This window comes from Cajanus cajan, chromosome 9 (assembly GCF_000230855.2).
Source record: "Cajanus cajan strain Asha chromosome 9, NIPB_CcT2T_4, whole genome shotgun sequence".
Taxonomy (NCBI): domain Eukaryota; kingdom Viridiplantae; phylum Streptophyta; class Magnoliopsida; order Fabales; family Fabaceae; genus Cajanus; species Cajanus cajan.
Window position 1 is genome coordinate 6,982,148 of NC_138525.1, and position 22,645 is coordinate 7,004,792.

Here is a 22,645-nt window from a genome sequence, read left to right on the forward strand (position 1 = left end):
CATAACTCACCCCTTTTCGCTTTATTTTTATTATTCTTTGAAGAAAGGCTTAATTTTCCTTAAGACATTTCAAGTCTTGGTGTACGAAAATAATAGGAAAAGAGTATTATCCTTTAATGAGTTCGTCTAACTTCACTTGGATTGACAGATTTATCAAAATAGTTCAAAGAATTTGGAAAGATTACACTATTCAATGTATTGTCCAAGTTATGTTTATACATTTCGATTTAAAATAATTTAAAAAAAAAAAAAAAAAAAAAAAAAGACTATTTCCTGAAGAAAGGAAATTCTTTTACATATCAAAGGCAAATTCTTTAATTAGCTAGTTTCTTTCACGTTTTATAACTGATATTAAATTCATTTTTGATTATTTTCAAGTTGGCCTACAAAGTTCCCATAGGTTTGCCAATGTTTATGAAAACGAAAAACTAAAAAAGAAAATTGCAAACAAATGAATCAGACATGCAGAAGATCACAACTGTAACTGAGAAAGATGAAAATGAAGTAGAGAAAATCGCAAACAAATAAGCCAGTCCAAATATATTTGACAACTAAAAAGGGATACCTGGCTTGATTCTTACACATTATAATCAATGGTATAATTTTCTAGTTGAATAAATAGAGAATTTCTCCCACAAAACAAAAACCACAAAAAAACTGCACTACATAACTTTTCGAGGGGGGGGGGACACTAATACAGACATTTTGTTATGAGCAAAAATACGAATTTTATCTTCAATAAACAAATGTAAGTAAACAACAAATGAGTAAAGATCCAATTCTACAACTTTTTCTTCAAAGAATAAATGACAAAAAGACATTCCTCGAGTATGCCAACATGAGTATAGTAGAGAGATCAGTCACTTATTGAAACTTTGTATTGTGGGCTATTTCTGCACAGGTGCTAATACAACGGGGAACCCATTTAATGAGGCTTTCCATGTAAGGCCAAAAAATTGTATATGGAGGGGGTCTGAAAAATCCGGATTCTGATCACAATCATGCTAAAAAATTAGCCTCATGGAATCTTGAGGTTGTCCGCACAGTGATGAAAACAAAATATAGGAGATTCACAGCTGACTTCCAAAGAATCATGAATGACAGCATAAGTATCACTTGCTTCGCTTTTTGGCTTCACTATAAAGTACAACTCCAATGACTGTGAGTGAATAACCCATCATTCCAGTGACTGAAACTGGGTTTCTAAATATTAGAATTGAAACTACTACTGCCACAGCCCCTTTAGCATTCCCAAGTACCTGCAAGAGTCAACTCTTGGATTAGTTGTTAAAGCAACTCATTTGAATCACACTCCTTTAACCCTTCACTAATCTAAAAGCATATGGTGAAAAATATATATTTGTTAATCAACTTGGCCATGAAATCTAATAAACTGAATCGATAACACGTGAAATGTCACTAAACAGTGAACACTGATAGCTATTCCAAGTCAACATATTAAAATTTACAGAGAATTTCACTAAAAATTTGGCATCATTAGCATTAGATCCTTATGACCTGTCAATAGCAGTAACTGTATTTGAAAATAAAGCCCCAGCCCTAGTTTTAGAGATCCAGCAGAATATATTCAATAGCAACCAATGAAATCCTTTTACCATGAGGTTTGAATTACTTGTGAAACAAAAACTGGAAACTAAGCTGAAAATTTTGAGAAACTCTATCACTGACGACCTAGGTAAATTTGCTTCCAAAGAATTTTATTCTTAAAGAAACAAAAAAAAAAAAACATAAGGCACCAAGACAAATCACAACACAAAAAAGACAGCACTAAAGTAAAGAACATATGAAAATGAACAAATAAAAAATAAAACGAGAATTTAAATAAACAATGACATGCTGAATACAATATCCAGTGAATTGACAATAAAATCATGTGTACGACAACCATAATATTTTGATATTCCCAACTAAAATGACAGCAGATATGTTCACTTAAGTAAAATATTAAATTTGAAAAGATAGGATGTATGCCTATATGAATAAGTGAGGAATACCTGAAGGGTAAGAGCACTGGTATGTTTGGTGACCAAAAAATTGGTCAGGTTGACAAAATAAGCGAGTGCTGAATTAAATAGCAGATACCAAATGATCTTCACATCATCTCTGGCAAGAGCCAATGTAATGCCAACTACATTTTCTTCCATTATAAGTGTAGCAGGAAGAAGAAAAACAACCGCCATCGGAGCCATGTAAAGAAGAAGGTTCATAGAATTCAGCTTCTCTCTGATACACAACACGAAGGATATGAGTACCTATTTAATATATTATATATACAACCCAACAACAGAAGATAACAAAGTCCAGACAGCTAATTAGCATGTTCCTTATACATACCCTTCAGAAGAAAGCAAAATTCCTTGCAACACGGATTTTAAGGCTCGTGCAGCTGTAGCTGCAACACATACTATGAACCCAAATAAATGGAAGCTTGGTTCACCCTATAAGCAAACATATAAAAGAACAAATACATCAGAAGCCATAGATTATTCTGTTTTTTACCCATCAATATCACTTGAATAATATACAAAAGGAAAAAGATCTGCAGCAGCTTAAGCTGCCTTTCACCATCAGTTGAATTTGATTCGGCAACAACTAAAGCGTATAAATTCATGACAAAAATCCCTAGTTCATTTTAAAAAAATCATCAAACTGGGAACATCAAATAAGTGTACTGAAAACCAAGAATGCCACACAACATGAACCAAACAAGTTTCTATTTGTAACCAGAATGTGTCATTGAATCTCACATAAAAGCAACGGTAGCTCAGCCTCTCAAACCAACCTAAACCAGACATTCCGCTAAATAAAGTAAATATAGGAGAGATTCTCACGTACTATCCGAGTAATACGCCACTTTACTGAAAAGTGAAACCATTTTCACATGGAACTGCATAACCAAACAAACAATGCATTGAGTTGAAACTAAAACACTTCTAGAAGTCACAATATTTAATTATTGCACAAGCAAGTTCAACCAATCAAAAACTCAAACCTAAAATAATAAATTAAATAGTTCATAAGAATTTTTAAACCGTCTGGCAAACATGTATAGTAAACAACTATATTGAAAGCCACATTAGTTTAAAATAAACTCAAAAAAGTACTTATTAACGTAGATTTCACCCTCTCACAATTCATTTTCTGCTCATTTTTTTCCAATCTTTCACTCTCTACCTTTTCTTTCTTTTCTTTATCTCTTTCAGACGCTTATAATTTTTTTACTATAAACAATATTAAAATATATATTTTTTCCATGGACACAATTCCCACAATATTTCAAATCTGACAATCAAAACTAATTAATGTTTATGAGGGAATGACTAACGCCGGTCACATATTATTTTAATATTGATAAGAATTCATTCTGAGAACATCTTAAGACAAGCTTTACACCACTGGGGGAAGAGGTTGGTTATATTAAATTAGAATAAGTTTAACAAGCATGATCGTAAAAGTTTTTACATTTTCTACTAGTCGGAAATTATCTTTGCCAACACTTTTTCTTTTGTAGAATTTTAAATACACTTGTAATTGGATGACAGTGACTTGAACAAGACTTTTTTTTTCTCTTTTATAATTATAATAGTTATTATAATTGAAACACATCTCAGGTCTTAGATGGCTTGTATGTAAGTGTCGGTGGCATAATTGCACTATACGATATTTATAAATAAACGGATGGTTGAAAGACGTCGTTTTTAAGGGATAATAATAATTTGTTTGAATTGAGAAAAAAAAAAAAAAAGATTAAAAGAAAAGAAAAAGAAAAAAGGAAAAAGAAACCGACAGAGGCATAAAGAAGGGAATTGCGATTGATTAATGATTACCCCGCTGGCAATGACGACGCCGGTGACGACGGGGAGGAGGGCGAGGTAGGTGAGCCAGGCCTCCCTCTTGAAGGTGATGAGGTAAGCGAAGACGGCGGTGAAGAAGGGGGTGGTGGCGCCGACGGCCTGGTTGAAGGAGACGGGGAGGTAGCGGAGAGAGACGTTGCCGAAGACGACGGAGACGCAGAAAACGAGGCTGAGGGCGGCGATCTTGAGGAACTGGAGGCGGGAGCGGAGGGTCTGCATGGGAACCATCTTGAGCCAGGCGATGGCGACGTAGCTGAAGAGGGAGCAGGCTGTCATGTGGCACATGGTGAGGAAAATGGGGTACTTGAAGCCGTAGTTGCTGAGCAGGTACTTGTTCAGCAGCAGCACCCCAATGTTGGAGGAGTACCATGCCGACACTAGTCCCATCGTGAACAAACGCTTCGAACCCTTCATTTTCTCACTCCGATCTCACGCCCCCAACCCTACTCTCCGCCTGCTCCTCCTTCCATCCGACGAATTTCTTCGCTCCTCGCTGCGCTTTCTTTTATTCCCTTTCGCTGGACGGAGAGGAAAAATAATGTAAACGGGGTAGGTGATCGGTTACGGAAACGAAAGATTGGGAATCTCGTTTTTTTTATTGTTTCCTTTTTCACACAGTGGAATATTTAATACTACTATATTTTATGCATAATGTAATTGGAATTAATTCATTATTTTATTTAATCTGTCTCAGTTTATTGGCTTTTATGATTTTTATTTTAAAAATTATAGTTAAAATATTTTTGGATCGATTCATTTTGTGAAAAAAATTATGTTTATATTTATGAAAATTATTTTTAATAAATAATTTTATAATTTTTATAAAATAATATATTGTTGTATAGTTTTATTGTAATAAATAGATATATAGAATGTGTGTTTGGTGAGTATTTAGAAAAGGTTAAAATATTTTTTTAATCTTAATAATTTTATTTATTTTATTTTTTAGTTTTTATAATTTTATCTTTTAAAAAAAATTTAAAGATTTTAGTTTAGTGTGTGAGTTGATTTTTAGTAGTGTTAAGTTAGGAATCTTAAGAGTTGTTAATAGTTTAGTTTATGAAATTAAAAAGAGTCAGAAAATAGACATGTTTCTACTAACTTAAGTGAAGGAGTTGAAGTTAAGTAAGGATAGTGATTTTAGAGTGAGTGTAGATGGAGTGTTGAGACTTAAGAATAGGTTATGTGTGCCTAGTATTCCAAAGTTTAAGAAGATAATATTAGATTTAAGACATAGGAATAACATTAGTATCCATACAGGAGCCACTAAGATGTATCAAGACTTTAAGAGATATTTTGGTGACCTATAAGATGAAGAGAGAGGTAGAGAAATTTGTGTTAGCGTGTCTAATTTGCCAAAAGTCTAAGATAGAACACCATAAATCATTAAAAAAAATTCAATCCTTAGATACACATGTGTGAAAATGGGATAGTATATCCATGGATCTTCTGGTTGAGTTGCCTAAAACCACAATGAATTTGGATTCCAATTGGTGATAATAGATAGGCTTACAAAATCTACTCACTTCTTTCCAGTTAATATTAGACATCCTTTAGATAGGTTGACTAAGTTATATACAAGGGAGATTGAAAGACTTCATGGGATATCTTCTAGCATAGTTTCTGATAGAGATCATAGATTTACCTCTAATTTTTTGGGAGAGTCTACATTAAGGCTTTAGGAACTAAGCTTAAGTTGAGTTCAACCTAAAATCTCTAAATTAATGGCTATCAATCTTTAGAAAATTTACTTAAAGGTTGTGGTTTAGAGCATGAGGGTAGTTGGGATAGTTTTATACCTTAAATTGAGTTAATCTACAATAATAGTTACCATTCCAGTATTGAGATAACACCCTATGAAGCCATTTATGGTTGAAGGTGTAGGACACCTTTTTCTTGGGTAGAACCTATTAAGATTTTCATTTTAAGACCAGAGATAATATGACAAACTATAGAAAAGGTGAGAGTAATTCGCGATAAGATGAGAGTAGCCTAGATTAAGCAAAAGAATTACCATGATAAGAGGATGAAAAATCTTGAGTTTAAAGAGAGAGATCGTATATTCCTTAAGGTTAACCCTTGGACTGGTGTTGGCAAAACACTAAAATCTCATAAGCTTACCAAATCCTTAAGAAGATTGGTGAAGTAGCCTATCAAATAGCCTTACCCCCCATATTTTTCCAACTTGCATTATGTCTTTCATGTCTCTCAACTCCATATGTATGTTCACAACCTTCTCATGTTCTTGAGTTTGACAACATTCAGTTGAAGGATAATCCTACTTAAGAAATAATTTCTTATAAGATTAATGATAAGAGAGTGAAACAACTAAGAGGAAAGGACATCCCTTTAGTCAAGGTTATTTGGGGAGGAAATACAAAGGAAAATGCCACTTGGGAACTAGAAAGCCAAATGCCTTAATCATATCCAAGTCTTTTTACTTCATTTAATATTGGGGATGAAATTTCAAAAAGGGAGGAGAGAGTTGTAACATCCCAAAATTTCTTAATAAATTATTAAAAATATTTTTAATTAACTAATTAGGGTAATATTATATTTTAAGTGATATTTTTAAGATAATAGCAATGATTATTTACTTGTTTATTTTCAAAATAACTAGGAATAATTAATTGAGATTTTTTTTGTCAACAGACTACGTGTGGGTTAGGGTTAGCAATTATTATAAATGCATTAGTAAGGTTAGTATTGTCTCACTTCACAAAAATTAACACGTGCATCTCGTGATCTGAAGATAAAGGAGAACTATAAGCAGTGAGAGAGAACCTCGAAGGCTAAAACCAACAGTTTAGTATCCATAAAGTTAAAGGGGTGAGAACATTACTCTAGGTGTGAGTTATCTACCAAGTTGTGGGATTAACCCTTAATCCTGTTGTTTGTGTTTGATTTGTATGCGTAAAGGATTAAACTCAAATCTTGTTTGAAATTACAATGTGTAATTCTTGTTGTTTGGTTCATATATGTATGCGTAATTGTGTTGTTGATATGTGAGTTATTATGTTTATGAATCTATGAATGCCTATAGGTTTACGGGGGAACTCTGAGGATGTATATTAATATATTATTAAAGAAACAATTTCTTGTGGTGATCCTATTATTAAGAACGAATTAATTATAATATAGATACCTTCTTTTGAACATGAATTCGTGTAAGTGGAGAGACCTAGCATGTGAGTGATTCAAATTATGCAAAAAAAAAAAACTTACTGATACAAAGTCAAGTGTGAAAGAAACAAAGGGACCTTTGTGGTGATCACGTCAGGTATGGGGAGGTGTACGAGGGCATGAGAACCACAAGATACTCGTGACATCATTGATTCTGAGCATGAACTGGGTTATGTTGGGTGTAGGAGCTCTAGGGACTCCCTAAGCATGGGAATAGTTGTGTCGAGCGTGATCATTCCAAAGGCTTGCGACCTTGATTGCACCGAATTCAGGGCACCTTATGTCGAGCAATGTCTTATACCTGCAACTAAGTTATATATAATAAGTTATATGAATTAATTGATTGAGATGAGTGAGTTATTTGTATAGTGTGAAAAAATGTGATGAGAATGTGAATACTTGATGTATTGGATATGAGAAGTGATCATGTGATAAGACTAAGTATGACTTAGAAGGGATGTGACTTGTGAAATGTGTAATCTTGTGTATATGAATTATGTGACCATGCATATAGTTTGTATGACATCATATGCATAATGTGTTTTTATGATAGGTATAATGTGAAATACATTGTTAGGGATGGTCTCCCTTATGTAAAAAATTAGGGATTTCGTGACCTTGGGGATAGTTAGGTTTGGGAGGTCCAATGCTGCCACTTTGTGTTCATCAGGTGAAACTTAGTCAACATAGCTATCTTGACATGTCACTAGTGTATTTTCTTCTAGTGTATAGTGTTATGATGACTTAATTCAGCATGAATTCCTAGGTTACTAAACCTTCAAGCAAGGATAAAGTGTTTTACTAGCATCACATGCATATAGTTTCAAGAGCATCTTGTCTATTGCAAGCATAGGTATTATTTGTGAATGATGGAGTAGATGAATATTTAGATGTGTGAAATAAACCTATTGTATCTTGTAATTAAAAATATGAAATTTAGTATGCCTTTACTATTGCGAATCATATAATGCGATTAATTACAATAATTGTTGTTGCTTTAATTGTATATTATTATTATGTTTGTCTTTAGTTTATCATTGCATTAGGAATTTCGTTTCTTTGAAATTATTTCAGTTTTAGTTAGTGGCCTTTGTAATTGTTTTTAGTTGCTTTTAGTCTTGTTATTTGAAAGGTTGTGATGTGATACATTTTCCTTAGTTTTTTGTTAGTTAATGAAGTATTTTTCAAAACCTATTATTTTATACCATTGAATTTATGTATAAAGGATAAAAAGTTTCACAACAATACTCTCATAGTCTAACATTAAGACGTGGATCCATCTCTAACTATAATAATAATTATTATAATTTTATTGATAAATAAATTCATATAGAGCTTTGTTACATGAATATTATAATAAATGAGACTTAAGTCAAGTAAGACAATGAAATATTCTCTCATAACATAATAAATCAAATTTTAAATTTCTTAAAAAAAAGTATTTACAACTGTCTGACCATGTCTTCAACAAGATAGTTTTTAAGCATTTAATTGTAAGATTTTTAAAAACAAAATTAAAGTTATTATATTTTATTTAATTTCTTAAAATTAATAAGACTTTTCATCTCAAAACAGTCATTTAAATCTTAATCCAATTTATTTTAATATTAGTCATTTTTATAGATAAAAATAAATAACTATAAATAATTAGTATTTCATCAACTTCTTCTTTATTGTCACTTTTTAGTCAATTTTTATTTCTATTTATATGTTAATTTTAGAATTCAATATAACACTATTTAATTTGTTATAAATTAAAATATTTTTTTATTTATTAATTTAATTAATTCACACATTTATAATTAATATGCATTTATTATTAAATAGAAATAAAAAGATGTAATACAAAATTATTACATTTATTATTTTTTATAACAATATCTTAAAAAGACACTAAGAAAGATGAGGATGAGGTAGGAAGAAAAGAGAGAGTTAATTGTGTATTTGGGCTTTGTAAATGATATTTCCACCGTCTACATGTGGATAATACCGAAAAATAATTTAAGGATGTGTGTAACCTAGTCGATTCTACTAAGACTATTAATTTTTTAGATACTAAGTTTTTACGGAGATTATTTTTTTTAAAATTATTATGTTATTGGTGTAAAATACTTATTAATTTTATCTATAATTAATTTTCACAAAAAAATTTAATTAGTTACTTTTAATAATAAAAAAATTAATTATATTTTTTCACCTATAACATTTGACTAAAATATTTTATTTAAAGGAATCAAGTTGAATTTTATTTAAACTAGATTTTAAAATAGATTTTAAAATAATTTAAAATATATATTATAATTTAAAATAGATTTTAATTTAATTTTTTATTTTATCATTTAATTATGTATAATATATAACATTAAAATCTATATATTGTATTAATGAATCAAATTAATTTTATTTAATAAATTATCATATCTTGATCACATTGAGTTTAAATATAAGTAAATAATTTTCATAAAAAAATAAACCATTAATTTGGTCTTTTAAGAACTACCATATCTCCTAAATAATTTTTAAAGTAATAAAATTATATAAACTTCAAAACATTGAAATTCTATCAATTTCGTTTCTAAGTTAATATATTTTATTAACATTAAAAGATTAATTTGAAGTATTTTTCATAAATTTATATAATTTTTAATAATTTAAAAACTATTTATATAAATTTAATATTTTTAAGATAACTTAAAAAAAAGTAATGCAGTATAAATCAAAATGCTGCATTTGTCCAATAATTTTACGTACTTACGCACACACATTTTTAAAAAAATATAAATACCGTATTTGTTAATTGATTTTGTGTTTTTTTATCCAATATTTAACGAGTCTCTTAATTTAGTATTATAATTATTTGAAATTTATAAATTTTAATAAATCTTGATTAATAAAAAAAATATTAAAAAGAGCGTAGACAACATTCCATTATTATTTTTTTAGTATAGTAAGTTTTTACCGTTGACCATGTTATACGCACTGTCGTTTTCTACTTAATTTTGTAACTAAACGTGGTTTCGGTGGCGCAAGTTGTGCGGAAAACTGGCATTAGCATTAAGCGTGGAGCGTGTGAAAGAAAGAAAAAGAGAGTGCGAAAATGACACGGTGGATTTGAATATTTTCATGCACCCATAATCAATGCACTACAACTTAATTAAGGAAATTAATTAATTCTAGGTTTTTTTTTCTTGCAAGCCAAAGGGAAATGACCAATAATCGAAGAGCCATGAAATGGCTTTTTTTTTATAAATTTTTTTACAGAATTACTGAAATAAATATATAATATCTAAACTGGTTATGGGCTTGTTTATTTTTCGATAATATATTTGATGAAATTTGCATACAAAGATTCTCTATCAACATTTAATGTGTTTACACTGTGTTAGGATTAGTCATCAACAAAAAAATCAATGAATTAGATTGTGTTTGAAAGTCAGAGAAAATAACATTGAATGAATGTTCTGCACTTTTGGATACACAAATAAAGAAGCAATGCGAGTAGTGGATTAGGTTCAAAAAGTTTAGTTGAAGGAAGTTGAAATCCCAACACTTGCTTAATATTTTTACTTATAAATAAATAAAAATGCAGTAAATTTTCTTGATCTAGGTAGAATAGATATCAACTTTTTAATTTTACCTTTTTTTCTTGATAATTGTGTAAATTCTTTTACGTTTAAGATTATGTATAAGAATTATGAAAATAATTGATATTTTAATTTTTTAAAATATTTATTATTTATTTTTTTATTATATTTTTTAGGTGGTTAGAAAAGAAATAAATATATTAAAAAATAAATAAACATATTGTTCAGTAAACACACATTAATTATCAAGAATAAAAATAAAAATAAAAAATTAATAAATCATTAATTTTAAAAAAGTGATAATAAAAAAAATAATAAAAATAATATTAGAATGACTATAAATAAAAAATAGAGAGAGTAAAAATTAGTCCTTCTAATTCTAAACATAAAAAAGAAAGAAAAAAAATAATTCATACAAATCAAGAAAGTTAATTAATATCATTTGATTGTATTAACTATATTTTTAAAATAAATAACCTAAATTTGTAAACTTTCATTTTTTTAAAACTTGATATTAAAAATTAAAAAATATATTAAAAATATAATTTTAATTAAATGAAGGAGTATTTAAAAATGATAACATAAAGCAGATTAATTACAGTTGAGATTTGTTTTTATTATAATAAATAAATATGATTTCTTTCTTATATTCAAAATTGGGTGGAGTAGATAAACAATGATATTATTGATTAATGTTTTCTTGAATTTCGAAAACTATCTGTAGAAACAATTTTAAAATACTTCGACAATATTTTAAAACAATCATATAAATTAACTACATACTTTGATAATATTTTAAAATATTATTAAATCAATTAATTATTAAAATTATATTATTATCTCTATTCTTATTTATAAGATTTAACTTAAAATAATTTTTATTTTTCTATAAAACTCAATTTATAGTGATTGATCTATTAATTATAGAGTATACACTCTAATTGATTAAGAGAGTTAATTAATAATTAATAGATAAAAGTAATACGAGGATAATTTTGGAAAAAAATATAAAAGTATAATATATTTATTGTTATCAACTAAATTAATTATTTTTCTTAATGATTTAGGTCCTCTAAAGTAAAGGATGCACTTTAGAAGATAAAATGCAATAATAACCGTTAATAAAAAAAAATTAACAATGAAGAATTGTGATAAAATTAAATACATGTATAATAAAATTTAAAACTAACTATAATATCTATCATTAACTTTTTTAATTAATGGTTATTATTGTACTTTATTTTTTAAAATAAAATGTCTTTACTTTAGAACAATCAAAACTTTTTCTTAATCTTGATGAATTAAGTATTTAGATCTTATGTATAAAAAGATAGTATTATTTAAAACAATTTTTTTTTTTGAGAAATGACATATTAACTTAAAGATAATTTGCATAACACTGAAATACAACTATACAAAAGTTTGTTTTCCAAGTATTACACCTTATTTTTTAAAGTAAAATTTTCTCATTTTAGAGCAGCTAAATTTTTTTCTTAATCATTGTGAATTATTTATTAAAATAAAATTTTGATAATATTTTTGGATTAAATGTGACATTAAGTTAAATTTTTAAGGACTAAAATAACATTAAATTATGATTTCAAGGACTAAAATAATAAAGTATTATAATTTCAAAAATTAAAATAATATTATATTTTATAATCATATATCACATAAAATATATATATTATGTGACACAACCACGTAACATGTATCATTTAACATATGTATCATACATATGTCACATGATATTATTGTACCACATAAACACTTCTATTTAAAAAGTTAAAACTTATTTAATTAAAAGACTTAAATAAATAATATATTCCATTTTTAGAGAACGATAACCAATTTCAAAAACTAATTTTACTATTTACTATGTACTTTAGTACATAGATTAGGTAAAACTTGAAAGTATAAAAAAAATACTATTAAACCATTCTGATTAAATTAAAAAATAATATGAGAATTATTTTTTAGGGAGATGTATAAAATTCTGTAATAATTAAATGATGCCTTTTATAGTGATACATGTCTGTCCGTGAAGAAAAATAGCATCATCAATGGCGAGATGGGGGATTCCTTGGAACATGCAGTGAGTGGTCCATTGCAAGAGATGATAATGAAATGTAAATGCTCCACACCAAATACCAATCATTCACTACTGTAAACTCTTATTTTTCTATAACATCTTATTTATTTTATAAATAGTTTATTAAATAGTTTTATATTTGTTTTTATGTTATTTTTTAATGCTATGTTTGGTTGAGTGAAAATAAAATAGAAAATAAATAAAACACAGATTATGATTTTTTTTCTTTTGTCTGGTTGGAGTGAAAGTAAAAAAAAAAAAAAAAAAGATGTTTTTTTTTTTTTTTTTTTTTTTTTTATATTTTCTTTTCTTTTCTTCTATCCAAACGAGCATTAAGGGTCTTGTTGCCTAAAACTTATAATTAAAAATATTATATTTTAGTCTTTATATATTTTTGCTTTTATTTCTTTTAGTCTTATAATTAAATAAAATTTACTTTTTAATTTTTATAATAAATAAACTATAAATAAATTTGAATGTTATAATTATGTCACTGTTTTTTTCTTCTTCAGATTTTCAATTTTTATAGATAATTATATTATAGAAATATTTTTCTATCTTAAAATATAAGAAAATTGGATTCGATACTAAATATTATATATATAATTTTAAATAAAATAAAATTTCAATAGGAAAGTAGGATGTTAGGAGGATTACTTATTTTTTTTATAGTCCAATTTCTATTTATTTGTGTTTTTTTTTGTTTTGAAAATTATAGGCATGACTTGCATCACTATAAAATAATGATATTCCAATAATGTTGACACCCAAAATCTAACAATCATTTGCATCATACCCAATTATGTAAAAAAAATATTAAAAAGGAATACAAAATGGGGGGACTAGGTCAAAATAAATAAAAAAATGATTGACAAAACCTATAAATCACAATAAAAAAAACATTTATATTAAAATTTTAAAAATATTCAAATAAAAATATTATAAGACTACCAAAATCACATGCTAGTTATGATAATAAACCAAATTTATTATCAAATAGAAAAATTGTTATAATAAGTTAACTATCTAATCTTTATTTACATTAGCGAATGAGAATTAAGATAGTAAAGAAAAGGTTATGAAAACGAAATCCTTCGTCTGGAAAAAATATCAACGACCTAAACATAACTATATTCTATTTCTTTATTTTGTACCGTGTACATTAAATTTTTGCACAAGGAGATTTTTTTATTCATTTATGAACAAAACTAATTTGCACACGTTAAGTTTTCAAAATTATAATAATAAAATAAATGAAGAGAAAATTAAATAGGGAACATCTTTATCCGTAAGTTACTTTTTTAATGCGCTCTCTTAATGTATACACCGATTAATAAAATAGAAATAAAAAATAAAAAATTCGAATAATTTATTTAGTTTTCTCCATTCATTGGATGTGCTTGTCTAGGGAGGAAAGCTCCAGTCATATTCATAGGTTACGAGAACTCCATTCAGGCGATGCATTTACACAGTCAAAGCAGTGTTAGGTCCAAATTTATTTCTTCATGGTAATGCAGAGCAACCTAACGTCGTGGGTATTACACCTTGTCCAAGATAAAGATGAGATTAACGTGTGTAATTATAAAGAAAGAACATAAAGTATACGTTTGATGCCAGATTAAAATTAAGTATAACAACAAAAAAAACACATTTTTGACATAAAAAAAGGAAAAATTTGTAAATATAACTTTTTTTTTAACTCTAGTTAAATTCAACTCAAGGTTTCAAAAACATCCAAAGTCGTTGCCACGGGTGATATAGTACGCGTCTATTAATAAAATACCGAAATTCATCTCCAGAATAAAGACTCAAACGATGATATCACTCTATCTCTGTCTGAATGGTAAACCTAATGACAAAGAATTAGTTAAGTGGCAGATAGAACCCCATATACCTCCTTGTTATAAAATAAAGAAAGTAAATAAAGAAAGAAAGTAAAACGCATAAACCAACCGTTTAGTCAAAGTTAGGAATAGTTTTGAATGCAGATGACATGTGCTATGTTTCAGTCCCGATCCCACCAAATCAAACATTACATATATCAAACAATAGGTCCAAATAAATAGACTAATAATATCTAAAATCTTTGATAAACAATTATTTTAGGTTTCTACTTATCCGTCATTCGAGAAGAAGTCAACAAAGGTTGCACAATTTGTTGCCAACATGCATATACTATTTCGTTTGGTCACGTCGGTCAGGAAATGAATCAACATCTAAACTTAGATGAACAACAGATCCTCAAAACACAAACTGAACATACTTTGTTGAAATTGAGCAAGATATATTGAATCTGAATTGAAAGTATTATCATTTGTCCCTAAATTTGTGAAATGTTGCGAAAGTATTTCCCGAAATTACGCCAAATACATTTCAAAAGAAATTATAATTTACAAATTAGTTTAAATATAAAAGTAATTTTAAACAATGTTATCATTTCTAAACGATTGCACGCTTTACCGAAAAAAAAAAAAACTATTACACTATGCAATTAGGAAATTTATATAAGGCAAATTTGACAAATTTTACTCCACCTCATGAACAATAATCCTATCGTTATTATTCATTTGCCACACAATTTCCGCTGAGAATACACTAAATCAATGAATACACCAATAAAAAGTTGCCTCGAATTATGGAGGCTAAATTCATAGCAGATTGCAAAGTCAGCGTTCATAGTTCCAGAAATATACATCCGGAAAAAAATTATTAAAACACAATCAATTTTTGTTGACAATTTATTTTATACACTAAACAATTGAATTTTCAAGGAGATCGACATTATATTCGTTATAAAAAATTTTAATCCAATAATTTAACAAATTAAAATAACATTTCCCTTAAGTGGGGAATAAAAAGCTAAAAAATATTTTATCTAATTTTCCCACTACAGGAATATTTCATTTCCAATTTTAAATGGACACGAAACTAACCATAATCTGAAACAATTATGTGGATGGAATAATCTATATATGAATTCAAAACTCATAATTATCTTAAATAGCCATGGCAGTGAGAATTAAAAAAAAAATGCAGTTCTTTCACCATCAGAACAAAGATACTGCTCTACTCAAGCTACACAAAACATAAAAATTTAACACCATTAATGCAAAATTCCTTCATGTCCAGCGACAAACAAGGCACAGGTCTTGAAAATCTGCAATGATAACCAACATGCAATTTCAGGGTCAACTAGGTCATGTAGGATTAAACAAAAGCATCCTAAGTGCACTGATAGGAAACAGAAGCTAATAAATATTCGCACATTTTAAATTTAAAGATTCAATTATCTATAATCTATTTATACTAGTAATTAAACAGTCCAACAAAGTACCGCGTATCAACTTAATGGAATTTTATTTCCCGACCAACAGTTTTAATGACATCGTTTCAATTTTACTGCAAAACCATCAACAATTAATTTAGGTGAACTAAAAATAAATTACCGAGTTTTTTTCCGTGTACTGTTCTAGTTATTACAATCAACTGAACTATGTATCCAGAAGTATTAGTCTTATCATGCTCACGTGATTGAATAGAATATCACATAACAAAATGCAGAGCAACCACAATGCATAAAAATAATGTAACAGACTTCAATCAACAAAAATGAAGGAAATGAACAATGATTAAAATCACAAGATAAGCATGATCTAATTGTGGAAAATCTCAATTCAAGGTACAATCAAGTAATATCTTTAGGAATCCAAGTCCAACAAAAAAATTACAATAAAAAATCAAGACAAACAATAAAAAGCAATGTGAAAGCTACTATTATCCATGCATTCTAAATCCTTTTTTACGCACAAAAGAAAACATAATCAATTAATCAGAAAAATGGATGAAGCTGTAAACCAATTACATTGGAGCCTATCTCCGTGGATAAAGGAAAGGGCTCAAGCAGAAATGTTTCTCACTTGCTATCCGCACAGATAAAATCCTGAGAATTGATTAGTAGAACTAGGTTCCCAAGAAGAACTGTGTGCGACTTTTTTACAAAGAAAAAGTATTCAAGTCATAAACTTTGTTACTTCAAGTAATGAAATAGAAATATAGAACACGTGCAAAATAATAAATACAACGGATTTTGAATAGAATTGTCAGCAATGAAAAAACATTTGGTCGAAAAACAATAACAATCAATTGTGAGGCAATGTGAAAGCTATGATTAACCACGACTTCTATGAGAAAGTCGTGTGCAAAAGCAGCAACATCACAACATATAGGCACAATCAAATTTTCAGAAAATGCACGAAACTGTAATCCAATTACATTGGAGCAGATCTCCATGGATAAAGGAGAAGGCTCAAGCAGAAAGGTTTTTTACTTGCTATCTGCACAAATAAAATCCTGGGAATGTAAAACTCGGTTCCCAAGAAGAACTATGTGCAATCATTGAGAAGAATTAACATTGCACCAAGGAAATTCGACAGATTTACAACAGAGACAATACAATAATACAGTGGAGTTATTGCACCAAATGAGATAAGGTAGGAATATAATACCAATTAATCGTCATAAACAAACAATATAGAAAAAGCAATTTTAGTTTCAAACAAGAAAACTTTCAAAAATCATCTGGTCGGAGAATTTGGTTTCACCAGTATTATAATATTCCTTCAAAATGGACAGGGAAGCACCATAAACTATAGAAGCATGTTACTTTTAGTACACGGATTTTTACATTTATGAATCAAAGGCAACGTAATTTCATCACGAACAAATAGAGATCTTTTTCAATTAAGGTTTGTATTAAATTACTGAATTAGAATAAAAACAAATTGATGCTTTTCAGAGGCTGGTAAGTTAGAAAAAATTAATGTTGAAAGACCCATCTTCCCCACAGAGCAAGAGATTGATTGATGAAAATCCATCAATTATTGTATTCATATCACTGAGTTTCAGAATCAAATAGAATGAGTACTCTAGTTTGGTTGGCAACAACACATAAATATCAGTTTCCAACATACAGAGTTAGGTAACAATTGATAATGTAAAAATAATAGAAGATACCAATAAAACGGGAAAATTACCTCATATATTGCTTGGATACATAAAGACTCTAACCCTTGCTCCCTGCATAAGCATCAAAACTTTATACTCAGACACCATAAAAAGTGGGGAAAACAAAAAACCAAATACTCTATGAAGCAGAAATTACCATTGATCTCGGTGGTAGATTGGACTTGAACTTAGCACGGACAATACCGCTGTTACCATGAGGCCTGGTGACCTTACCCCAAATGCAGCGATAGTGGGTTCCATTCTTCTTAACCTTGGCTTTGTAAATGTAAGCCATGCGCTTCCCGCAGTAATAGGCAACTTCTTCCTTGGAGTTCACTCCCTCAATCTGAATAAGAGAGGTATTTGGGTATTGATTCGACTTGGACCTGAACAACACCATCAATTCCTTAACAGTTATGGCAAATGAAGTCCTACTAACTCTAACCAATATCCACATATAGATACTATTATTACACATATTTCAAGATTGAAAAAAAAAAAAAAAAGATCAGAAGTTAATCCATGAGAAAAGCGCACCTCTTGTATCCAAGAATAGAACCCCTGACATAAAGTCTGGCACAGCAGAAAAAATTGCGACGACATTAAGAAATATTGATGAAAGTGCATAATGCATTTGCGAGAAGCAAAGGGAAGAGTTAGATCGCAAACCTGACGCGCTCTCCTTGCCGTCCTTTAACCATCGTGGTTCTTCTCTGCTGTGCTAAACGGCTGCAGCTGCATCAGTTTTAGGGTTCTTATACACACTCAAACGAGGCGGCCCAATTAGGGTTTTCTGCAAAGCCCATTCATTTGGGCTCCTCATGCCCTTTTGCTTCTGTTTTGTTTTTTCAATAAATACATTCAACTGCTGTATCAATAATAAATTATATATATGTAGAGAGAGGGAGAGATAAGAGATTATTTAAAAATTTGATACTAAATTAAATTTTTTATTTTGATTATTGAAATCTATTATCGTTTCAAGAAGTTATGAAATCTATTCATTAATTATGAAATTCTGACAACTAATATGAAAGGAGAAAATGAAGATATATTAGATAAATTGTTTTAATTTATTAATTATTTTACAAATATTAAATTTTTGATTTTGCAGAATTCATGTAAAAGATTTAGAAATGATATTAAATTAAATTTTTTATTAAAAATTGTAAAATTAAAAATTATTTTAAGGATTTTAGAAAATTTTTGCATATAAATTATTTTTTTTAAAAATACTTTTTTTCTAAATTCAATTTTGGACTTAAATGATGAACCAATTAATGTACGTGCTTTATCAATATATCCTCAAATCACTCTTAAAACATCTTTAATAATTAGTATTAAGCATTTATTCAAATCTTAAACTTAAACTCTCATTCTTTATAAGAAATTTGTATTAGAGTACACTTACATGATAAATTAGATTGCTAAAATTTAAGCATATCGTTTATTATATAAGAGATGGTTGCTTATGAATAAAAAAATAATCTAATGGGAAAACAATGCACCAAGCACACCAACAATTCCTTTTGTCTCCATATTCGCAAACAACAAAATCATAAAACAAGAAAGCATGCATGTCGTGATTAAAAGAAAAAAAAAAAAAAAAAAACAAAGAAGAAAGGATTATAGTAATGAATTTAGTTGTAGAAACACGATGAATTAGAATGTGAAGGAGGTATTTGAAAATGTGAAAGCCTCCTTGCACCCTTCACTTCACTCGTTACTTTCCTTTCCTGTTCAATGCCATCACCACGATAGAGAACATTGTCGCTATCCTCCTTGGTGCCTTCGGTGCATCAATTATTATCATGTCCCACTTCGCACATAAACCTCCTCTGATTCTACACACCAATTTCCATGCTTTGTTCCCCCACAAGTATGTCGTCAACGCCACACACATGGGTTCAAAATGGTGCAGGGTTAGCAATGCCTTCGCCTCACGCAATTGCAAAACCAATACCTACTTCTAGTGAAAATTCTCAAAATCCTTACTATTTTATGTATCCACCACCACCACTTTATATCAATGATAATTCTCCAAATTCTCACTATTTTATGTATTCACCACCACCACCCTCTAGAGATGATAATTCCCTATATTCCTAATATTTTATGTATCCATCACCACCAACCAACCCTACTATTTGGTATAGGCCTCTAATGTTTTTTGAAAGAGGCGTAGAACGATTAGATAGGGAAACAAAATCACTAATTGGTTTAATATCCAAGTCTTAGGTTTGGTTAGACAATATAACACTTGAAGATGCACAACAAGGAGAAGGATTATGTGCTTAGGAAAAATCATGTGTTAGCTTTTTAGTGGAAGAAGACACACTCTTTATTCAATTGTGGCTCAACATTTCAAAGGATCCAATTGTGAGAGTTGATCAAATAGGAAATAATTTTTGGGTAAGAATCAAGGAGAATCATAATAACTACCACAGTCAATTTCTAGAATGGAAACTAAATTAGTTGAAAAGTCAATAGTTTCAAATCAATAAAGTAGTTCAATTGTTTGTCGATTGTTACAAACAAGCTCATGATTAAAGAAAAAGTGGAAGCTTAGAGAAAGACATCATAGGCGACACAAATAAGATTTACTCACAAGATGTGGGTGACAAATTCAATTTTGAGCATGCATAGTGGTTGTTAAATGATGGGCCAAAATGGAAATTTGAATCAGTAGAGAGATCTTTAAAGAAAACAAATATTTCTAAATTTAGACAAGACTCAATGTCTTCTAGCACAGATGCGTTGAATATTTGTGAAAAATATTACTCAACAAAACCAATGTGTCATCCAATAGGCCAAAAGGCACCAAAAAGAAAAAGTAAAGCAAAGGTTGTCAGAACATGTTTCGATAAAAATGAGTTTGATAATATAGCAAAAGTAATGGAAAAGAAAGGTGATGCAATAAAACAATTAGCTGAAGTGAAGGAGACGACTAACTTTGGTAAGACATATAAAGTCCTCATGAAGGACACATCCAAGATGATTGAGAAGCAACTCGAAAATCATGAACTAACTTATAACTTTATTAGGCTCAAATTAGGATAAAAGTTATTATTGTAATTTTATTTTAATTGGTTTTTATTGCAAGTTAGGTTAAAATTTGTTAAATTATTACAAGTTAGGCTAATTTTGTTAAAATTGGTCTTTATCAATTGTAGCTTTATTTTTAAATTATGATTATGAAACTAGTCGTTACAAACTAGTCACTATTTATGATATTATATAATCAATACAAACTTGTTACATCTCATTGTCAATTCTTTTTATCAAAATCTCATTTTTATTCTCTCCCAAACTTCACACTTGAGTTTTCCACATAACGGATTTTGACACAAAATTTGATGTTTTTTTTAACCAAATTATAGATGAGAAACTTAAAGATAACACTAACAAAGAAATAACAAGGATAATATTCGAGATACAATAACAATCTGACAACACTACTTGTCAAAGGAAAACTAGAATGACCATAGATTGTGTCGTGAAGAAGTACACAATCGATTGTTCAATGATTATTTCTTTAATAATTCATTTTACACATATGCTCAATTTCAATGAAGGTTTCAAATGCAAAAACATGTGTTCCTTTGAATTGTAGAAATCCTTGGTCATTATGATGGATATTTCCAAATGATGGTTGATGCAATTCGGAAGAAGGGTCTTTCAACGTTACATAAATACATTGTTCTCATTCATATATTAGCATATGGATCAACTACTGATAGTACGTATGGTTATGTTTGAATTGGTGAAAGTACTATTGTGAAATACATTAGGCGATGAATACAATAGGATGCTTACAAATGAAGACATTGAACGACTACTTCAAATGTGGAATGCAGGTGGATTTCTAGGTATGTTAGGTTCCATTGATTGTATGCATTAAAAATGAAAAAATTGTTCAGTTGTTTGGAAAGGACAATCATGTTGAGGTGATCATAGCAAACCTACAATCATGCTTGAAGCTTTGACATCACAAGATTTGTAGATTTGACATGCCTTTTTTGGTATCATAAGTTCAAATAATGACATTAATGCGTTAAATATTTCAAATGTGTTTAATGACATTTTGTCAAGACAAGCTCCTATTGTACAATAGATAGTGAATATAATCCAATATAGTATGTGATACTATATAGCCGATAGTATTTATCCAGAGTGGCTACATTTGTAAAGACCATCCCTATGCGACAAGGAGGAAAGACAAAATTATTTACCCAATGACAATAATTAACAAGAAAATATGTGGAACAGGCCTTTGGAGTATTACAATCTCTATTTACAATTGTACATTAACTAAGATGTGGTTGACATGGTAATACATTGAAGAATATAATGTATGCATACATCATACTACATAATATAATTGTTGAAGATAAGAAACACGCATACAATATCAATTTTGATTATAACAATAATACATAAGTCTCATTTACCGATGAATTTAATGGTCATAATCCTATTTTACTGTAACATACTTATAAAGGAGAATACATCTTTGTAACAGACAACACCGACAACTTCAAAATGACTTGATAGAACATATTTGATAATATTTTAGACACGAGAATAACAAAAGTTAGTGGATATTTATTGTTATAAATAATTTATCATTTTCTATTTATAATATGTGTATTTCTCGTTATTATGTAATTTCTTTGTTTTTAATATTTAATATTTTTGTACACATTAAAATAATTATGTGAATTTTTTTTATTACTTTTTTACCAATGTTAAAATATTCTTTATTATGTTTAACTAAATTAATATTTAATTATAATAATTAAATATTCTTTATTATATTTATTAGAACTATCCATTGTAAGAACTTGTCCTTAAGTTATTTGATTAAATATGGGTGGAAACTTAGATTTAAATTAAAAGTGATATCA

The 22,645-nt window shown here is 28.7% G+C and overlaps 2 protein-coding genes across 2 annotated transcripts; both read right to left on the minus strand.

The window, feature by feature from the left end:
• Positions 1 to 514: 514 nt before the first annotated feature.
• On the minus strand, positions 515 to 4,518 carry LOC109813873 (putative sugar phosphate/phosphate translocator At3g11320). The gene is made up of 4 exons (XM_020378142.3): positions 3,849 to 4,518; positions 2,356 to 2,459; positions 2,016 to 2,244; positions 515 to 1,259 (listed from the first exon to the last, which is right to left on the minus strand). Exons 1-4 carry the CDS (start codon positions 4,287 to 4,289, stop codon positions 1,113 to 1,115), a joined length of 921 nt encoding a protein of 306 aa, XP_020233731.1. The 5' UTR covers positions 4,290 to 4,518; the 3' UTR covers positions 515 to 1,112.
• Positions 4,519 to 15,674: 11,156 nt separating this feature from the next.
• LOC109813875 (large ribosomal subunit protein eL33w) lies at positions 15,675 to 18,531 on the minus strand. The gene is made up of 5 exons (XM_020378143.3): positions 18,408 to 18,531; positions 18,276 to 18,311; positions 17,896 to 18,124; positions 17,768 to 17,810; positions 15,675 to 15,891 (listed from the first exon to the last, which is right to left on the minus strand). The coding sequence occupies exons 1-4, from the start codon at positions 18,437 to 18,439 to the stop codon at positions 17,769 to 17,771; spliced, it is 339 nt and encodes a 112-aa protein (XP_020233732.1). The 5' UTR covers positions 18,440 to 18,531; the 3' UTR covers positions 15,675 to 15,891; position 17,768.
• Between the last annotated feature and the right edge of the window lie 4,114 nt (positions 18,532 to 22,645).

Coding starts and splice junctions, on each gene's coding strand:
- LOC109813875 (XM_020378143.3), bottom strand. CDS start 18,439: ATGGTTAAAGGACGGCAAGGAGAGCGCGTCAG. Junction 18,312..18,407: donor CGGCAAGGAGAGCGCGTCAG/GTTTGCGATCTA, acceptor CTGCTGTGCCAG/ACTTTATGTCAGGGGTTCTA. Junction 17,811..17,895: donor ATCTACCACCGAGATCAATG/GTAATTTCTGCT, acceptor ATGCTTATGCAG/GGAGCAAGGGTTAGAGTCTT.
- LOC109813873 (XM_020378142.3), bottom strand. CDS start 4,289: ATGAAGGGTTCGAAGCGTTTGTTCACGATGGGACTAGTGTCGGCATGG. Junction 2,460..3,848: donor GCGTCGTCATTGCCAGCGGG/GTAATCATTAAT, acceptor GTTTGCTTATAG/GGTGAACCAAGCTTCCATTT. Junction 2,245..2,355: donor ATTTTGCTTTCTTCTGAAGG/GTATGTATAAGG, acceptor GTTGTGTATCAG/AGAGAAGCTGAATTCTATGA.